Raw genomic sequence first — 7,467 nt, 5'->3', positions numbered from 1 at the left:
AAATATCATTCCAATTATGAATAAAAATAATCTAGCTTGATTTTGGGTTATAGATTATGAAACAAGTAAATAATCAACTTCTGTCCTATGAACTGGAACAATTTTCTTGATATTTTTGTTGCAAACCTAATATTTGTGGGATAATTGATGCGTTTGGGTACTAAAATTATTCATTGATTGCACGCTATTAGCAATATGCAACAAGCGCTTAAAATTAGCCCCGAGTCATGTTCTCTTGAAACTTGACGCAATAGAAATGAAGTAATTTGCATAAGCCCTAAAGAACAACGCTAGACGGGACACGGAAACGGATGGTGGAGATAAAGAACAGAGAAAATCGTACTGAATAGAAGGCAGGTCCGATATATATTACCGCCAAAAACAACCTCATTCCTTTTTGTTTATGACGTACTAAGCGTTAATTAAACAGAGAAGCTGGAACCGAAAAACTTACAAAAATCTCATAATATTTGTGCCAAAAAAGTTAATTTAAAAACAATTTTATATATTTTATTTTAGTATAAAACAATTTTAGAACTAAAAATGGGGTTGAAGGGAGGCCCAGCTTGCCAGCTAGGGTCGGACCAATACTTTTCCGAACCTCTAAAACGCGCGAAAGTAAAAACTTAGTAAGGAAATAATTTATAAATAAAAATGTGGTTGAAGGGACGCCCAGCCTGCCAGGCAGGGTCGGACCAATACATTTCCGAACCTCTAAAACTCGCGAAAGTAAAAACTTAGTGAGGAAATTTTTCTCAGGCTTACAGGATTGGCAACTCCCTATGTTCGACGGCAGCTTATTCAATATAAAATTTGTTCTAGCTTTGGTTCTCAGCACGACCCTGGTTCCTATACTGGAGTGATTTTGCGGTAATCTATAACCTAGTTTTAAGCGTGCTGACAACACACGAAAGAAATATTTCGAGACAAAAGACGAAAAAATACTGATATTTAGGATTTAAAATCTCGACGTTTTAAATCGGAATGAAAGAACTTTGACTGGTAGATGGGCCCTGATTAGTAGGAGATTCGAACACCAACTGCCTCTCTAGTAGAGGACTGCAAAGGCTTTGGGAAAACTCCAACTCCATAGAAAGCCAAGGGACTCCCTCATTTTTGGTCGGAGTTGGAGTTGGGTAAAATAAACCATTTGACTTTGGGTGGCTTTGGGAATATTATCTCTGAAAGGGAACGGAGTCGGAAGGGAGTGGAAATATTTCGAAAACTTCTACGGGAGTCGGTCGGGACTGGATTATTGTTGAATTCAGATTCCGCGCCAAGAACGAAAAAAAAGATTCACTAGTGGCACCGTCCGGAGAAAACGCGAAGCTTGATCTAGGGGGAAAAAATGGCAGGCCTGAGGCCTGTAGTAGCATCAGCGGGAGTGTATGTGACGTTTAAACTTATAATTCAGTGCCAAATGAAAATTAGTACTCGAATTTCTTGCAATGAATGAACCACAATTTTCAGAAGAGAATATTTTCAAAAATGGTAAGTGTTGAAAACCTAATCACCCTAATATTAACCAGATTAGTTATGTAAACTCTTAAGCCTTGGTCATAACATGAGTATAAAAATTGGTAATACTGTTTTGTTTTGTTTAGTACCTGTTGCTCTCTCTCTTGTCAAAATTGCTACGAGTATTACACATATTTTCCAAAAGATCCTACTGAAAAAATTCAAAAAGCTCTTCAGTCAAACTTTAATTGAAATGAATTCACACAGTATGGAATTACAAACGAAAAAAAAACACTTGTTGCTTTAAAAAAAGTCTAATTTAAAAGTACCGAAGATTGGCTTTGAAGTCAACCCTTCTTATCCATTCTTGGGGTGTTCCCCTGACGGTCTAGTCAACGATAATTTGGTCGAAATGAAGTGTCCAGTCATTGGTGAAAAAGGAAACTTAGAAACAGTCCTCAAGAAAACTCCTTACGTAATCAAGAAGGACGGAACATTTTCTTTGAAACCCTAGCAAATGTATTATGGGCAAGTGCAACTTAGTTTGGCCCCTTTAGGACTTCAAAAATGTCATTTTGGAATTTATTCCAAACTGGAAGATGACTGTTTTGTTATTGATGTGCCTAAAGACCAAAAATTTACTAACAATCTTTTACCAAGATTATAAATTACTTATTTTAAAAGGTTTTTTTGCTTATTTTAATTACTACATTCCAAATTATTCGAAATGGAATAAAAAGGACGGAATGTAATGGCGCAAATAAGGCTGAAGAAATATTTTTAAGTTCCTTAAAATGTGATAGAATCTTACAAATTTATTAAATAAAATTGTTTTACAAAATGTCAGGAGTCTTGTTTCATTATTTATTTGCATTTTTTTTCACGGGTTTTAACAAGCTTGGGAACTGCGTAAGAGTTAATTTAAAATGATTTGAGGTCTGAACTTTACTTATTCCAAACAAAGCTGATAGAGCGGTGAATGAAATCAAATGCCAAGTTTTAGTTTCATGAGTGTCAAAAATACCCTATCTCGAGACTCGTACTTTCCCCCATTCTAGGCCCTCTCTACCTTATTTGTCCATGAAAAAGGGGTATGAACTTACTGTTAATATTTTTAATGATCGCATCAAATAGACCAGTACTTTGTAATCCTGTTAATGAAATTATAGAGGTGGCATTCAATATTCCATTAGAAGCATTAACATAACATGTATGATTTTCCAAGGTGTTGACCATAATGCATTTACAGGGTTGCCACGGAATATTCAAAACCAAATTCCCTGACCTTTTTCTGAGATTTTCCCTGACCTTTTAGGCCGAAAGTGTAAATGTTTACAGCACGTTTTAAGTGCTTATAATTAAATAAAGTCTCTACATTTAAGTTTTCCAATGTATTTTTCACACCAAAACGATTAAGAAACATTTTAACTATAAATAACAGTCTGGTAGATTTCTTTAGAGAGCATTAACTTTAGAAAAACAATTCTAGACATTTTTTTAGGATTGCTCTAGAGTTTTCTGTGTTAAGAGAGGATGAGAAACTTTCATTACTCTTTCAATAAAGACTTATCCCCAGAAATTTTACCTACTAAAATAAAATTCCCTGACTTTTCCCTGACCTTTTTGGCCCATTTTCAAATTCCCTGACTTTTCCAGGTTTTATAGGTTCTCCCTGACCCGTGGCAACCCTGATTTATCATTGGGGTTTGGAGTGGTGCATTTGTCGGTCGTAGTTTCCTCGGTAGTTTGTTGAACCGCATCAATCCCCAATCTTTCAGCTAGAATTTCTGGGTCTGCTGGTCCATTTATTTCAGCTGTTTCACTTGCATGCAAAGTTGGAGATTGTGAGAGCTGATTCCTTTTTTTTCAGTCTTTCCAATCTCCCATTAGCCTTGAACTTTTGTTGATCATGTTTCCTTAACGGGAGTTTTTTGGAAGGAACAGCCAAGGGTCTAAGTCTGGGAGGGTAACTTAACTTATCTGCCATAATAACTGTTATTATAATTGGTTTTAAATTAATAATATACGCTTAAAACATACCTGAATATTCATATTTCGGTTGAAGGCGGTAATCCTCTAATTTAAAATGAAGGGAGCAGACAACCATGGACTTGGTGTGTGGTTTACCCATTTTTAAAGCTATATCCCATTGTTTCGACAATTTAACGTCGCGTGGAAATTTACACCCATACACGCTGCAGTATTTAACCAACGTTTAATTACGTTTAAATAAACAGCATAACTGACAAAAACTAGCCAAATTATCGTTGAGCAGATAGTTGAGTTGTTGATTTAATTTTATAATTATCTTTGAGCAATTCAATTTAATTAACTTTAATTAAACCATGAGTATGTTGATTGCGTTTGTCATTAATCATGGTATCGCCGGGATTAAGTTACATTTAAACACCTGATTAAACCATCTAATCATCGATCATCCGTTAAGCCTTGGACCTTGCAATAGGAGCCTGGAGGCAGAGAGAAAAAACAAACTAATATCTATGACATCTCATGTTGCCCTCTATTTGGATCTTTCAGCAACTATCGTTAAATTTATTACTTAAAAAATATAATTTTTTTTAAATATAATAATCATATTAGCTAATTATAATTATCTAACTTTAAATGAGTATGTTTCATTGATATAAATTACATTGCAAAAAATAATTTGGCGGGCGCTACGCAAGCCTCCGGAAAATTCTCTCTACTCTCTCTCCTCTCCCACTTACAAAATCCAGTTGCAGCTGGTTGGCGCGCGCCGGGAAGGGGAGGGTGGGTGGGTAGGGGATCCACATCCTTCTACCCGCTCGCTTCTACCTCTCTCTACTCTACAGTCTAACTTAACTCGGGTTTTGTACTAAGCGAGCGTGGGTCAGTTGGTTGAGTCACGGATTCAGGCGCCTTCACTGGCGTCTAGTATGGATCGGCACATCGCAGGTTCGAGGCCCCGCACCGACGGAAAAATAATTTCAATTGAAATAAAATACGTTACGCCACCTATGAGGCGTAACGTGAACTTCGGGTGAATTTTCAGTTAAAAATCGCGGGAATTTCAAAATATTTATGACGAAACTCCTCAGGTCACAGCAAAAAAAGCCAGCCAGCAGCGGTCAGAACAATAGTTTTCCAGCTCTAAAGAGCGGCAAAACTAAAAATTGGAGACTTGGGGCATATGTTAGTTTTAACTGACACTACAACAATATTGGTTAAAACGAAGTTTCACAGAACCACATTACATTTTGGAGTTGAATTTATGATGCAGAGAAGGTGCTTTGTTATTTTAAAGTTTGTCATGTGATCTGTTTGTGGAAGAAGAGTGACGTTTAGACTAAATAAGTTTGAACTTTAACGCCTAGGTTCGTCTGAAAATGTTCAGTTATGTAATTCTGCTTAGTGATGTATCGGTTTAGAAGGGCTCAAGTTTGTTATATTTTAAATGTATCACTGAAAATAAGCCTGTGACCACTTAATAAGAGAGTAAGGCCTACTGTCGGCTTTTGTGTCACTATTTTCAAAAATAGTCATACATTGATTCAAAAATATGGGCCTAAAAAGTTACAAGGAGTAATGATTATGGAAATAAATAGTAGGAACTGTGGACATGACGTTCGTTTAAAGCTATTCCAATTTAGTTTTTGAAACTTTTAATTAATACATAGTTTACACGCAAGGAGGATTCATACCATTTGCACAAGGAGACCAGGCAACTTAAGTGTGTAAAATCGTCTGCCTTGTGTTAATGTCAGGAATCCTACATGCCTGTAAACTATGTATATATTTTCGAGGAGTAACGTTGGATATATTTTTGAAAAGATGGTTTACTCGCATGGAGTATTCATATGATTTGCACAGTAAAGCCTGGCTAACTAGAGGACAAAAGCCGGTCGGCTATTGTCCTCCAGGGAGCCTGACCTTCAAGTTTAAATGTTTTAAATCCTCCATGTCTGTAAACGACCTATACTAATAATTTAATTTCTATGAATTTTTGTAGGAAATGTTTCAAAAAAAAAATTAACAAAATGAAATGGAAAGCGCAAGTAAGAATTATTGTCTCTTTTTCATCATGCAGCAGCATGAATAAAATTAAATAGAACGAAGCGTAATTTGCCTTTGCAAGCTACTTAGTTTGATGGGCATGGGACCATGAAAGATTGAAATCATTTACTCTCATTGAAAAATGTCAGATTTTTTGTAGATATTGGAGATGTCCTGGGTTTTAAATACATGTTCAGTAAGAAATGTACTGTTATCATTGAATCTAATTTTTAGTATTTAGAGATGAAGGGCTGATACCGTGTGACTTTTTCACTAAAAAGTAAAACCCCACGACTCCATCCCAACCTTGATTGTTATGTCAGTTTTTTTTCTCCGTGAAAGTCACTTATACGGAAAGTACCTATTATTTATCGCTATAGATTTTTAATTTTTTTGGTATTATTTGTTTTCTCAACAACAACGTAATATATTTCTATCACTAAGCTGCCGGACGGTTTTAACGCAAAAATAGTGACATGACATTTGATCAAACCCAAAAAATACTGAACCCAACTTTGCTCTATAACTTTTTTTTTTAAGTTTTCATTTCGTAATAATTAGATTGAAACGAATTATTTGTTTTTTTGCATTCGGATTCGAGATTCTAAAAGAACTTTATTCATGTAAAGAACAATTATGAAAACCTGTTTCATGTCTGAAAAAATTGTATTCGTCAAGGACATTTCTTTTTTTTTGTCACTTTAGGCTTGCTTTTTTATAAATTATAAATTTGAGCGTTTGAGTTGACGTGAGCCCTGCATACCATTTGGCTTATCTGGTGACTCTTACTAAAATAGGGTGTGTCAGAGAATTCGCCTTAGACAAGCATAGTAAATAGTTGGGTGTGTGAAAGTAAATAGTGTTAACAATTAATTTTTATGCGTTAACATGAAAATGTTATGAAACAACAGAGAAATTGTACATATTTGAGCAAGAGCTAAACAATGATATTGACTTGCTTGCATTCATTTTTGATTATTTAGGTGACATTCCAAATTTCCTGGGGTTTGTGGTGGTGGGAGACTACGTATCCCTTGGATTGCTCAAGTGTCTGGGCTATAAAGAAAGTAAATAGTTTTGAGTAGAAAACCATTTCTTTATTTAAAAATGCATGAGTAAGCTGTAGTTCAAGTGGGTAATAGCGTAACAATCGTCCGTTAACATTCTGGAAATAAAGCAAAAAATATCAGAGTAACATTTTACATAATGTTTGACTATATGCTGAAGGAAACGACACAGTTATGTCTCATTTTTGCTTTAGTTATAGCATTGCATGATAAGCACGATATTGGGCCTTGAAGCACAGCCTCTTACTATCGCGGTATTTTTTCCCCCTTCAGAACCCCTTTCGTTTTTCTGAAATGTTCAATGGCATTCCAAATGTTAGAAAGTGGTATAAGTGCGGGTTACCACGGACTTTTAAACAAAATGAAGTCTTTATTCTTGTTCTGCAACTTCAAATTATTGTTTTAGCTATTTAAAAATTTTGAAAACGTTAACCCTGGGCTTAATTTAAATTCTTTTTTTTTTGTTTTTGTCTTGAAAACGAATATGTACTTATTTGAACTTTTACAAGCGCCGGGTAATCTGAACTTGTTCCTAGAAAATTTAAAAGTAAATCGATGGTGCAACTAGCACAATTAGATAGTTTTGAGAGAGCAGTGCTTAGAGCTTTCAGGCTTATAATTGGTTAGTGTCATTCGGAAGGTAAAATTAGTGTGTAGATAATTAACCAGCATGTTAAGGACCAATATGAAGCCGCACTAGTTTTTATCATTGTAAAATTTAAGTTGGAAATTTTTAATTATTTAACTAACAAGTTCTAAAGGTTAATATGAACATTTTTAATATAATTATTATTTATAAAGCTATACAGAACAACCGTGCAAATATTAGAAATAAAATAATTGGATACGCCAGGCACCGCTCAAAATTAGAAGATTTATCTAGAGTGATTGACAGAATACCCGGAAA

General features: G+C 35.0%; 1 protein-coding gene and 1 long non-coding RNA gene across 2 annotated transcripts; one reads left to right on the top strand and one right to left on the bottom strand.

Annotated features, from left to right (window-relative positions):
- The first annotated feature begins 685 nt into the window (after positions 1–685).
- Positions 686–2,224, top strand: LOC149672382 (uncharacterized). Its single transcript, XM_089840277.1, has 3 exons — positions 686–1,491; positions 1,605–1,724; positions 1,785–2,224. Exons 1-3 carry the CDS (start codon positions 1,449–1,451, stop codon positions 1,970–1,972), a joined length of 351 nt encoding a protein of 116 aa, XP_089696403.1. The 5' UTR covers positions 686–1,448; the 3' UTR covers positions 1,973–2,224.
- Positions 2,225–2,322: 98 nt separating this feature from the next.
- Positions 2,323–3,672, bottom strand: LOC149672381 (uncharacterized). Its single transcript, XR_016367097.1, has 2 exons — positions 3,499–3,672; positions 2,323–3,438 (listed from the first exon to the last, which is right to left on the bottom strand). It is a non-coding gene; the product is annotated as an uncharacterized LOC149672381 (long non-coding RNA).
- Between the last annotated feature and the right edge of the window lie 3,795 nt (positions 3,673–7,467).

This window comes from Phalangium opilio, unplaced genomic scaffold (genome assembly GCF_054372755.1).
Source record: "Phalangium opilio isolate 3A_F unplaced genomic scaffold, DU_Popi_V2 ptg000053l_1, whole genome shotgun sequence".
NCBI classification, from domain to species: Eukaryota; Metazoa; Arthropoda; class Arachnida; order Opiliones; family Phalangiidae; genus Phalangium; species Phalangium opilio.
This window is presented reverse-complemented; position numbering and strand designations above follow the sequence as displayed.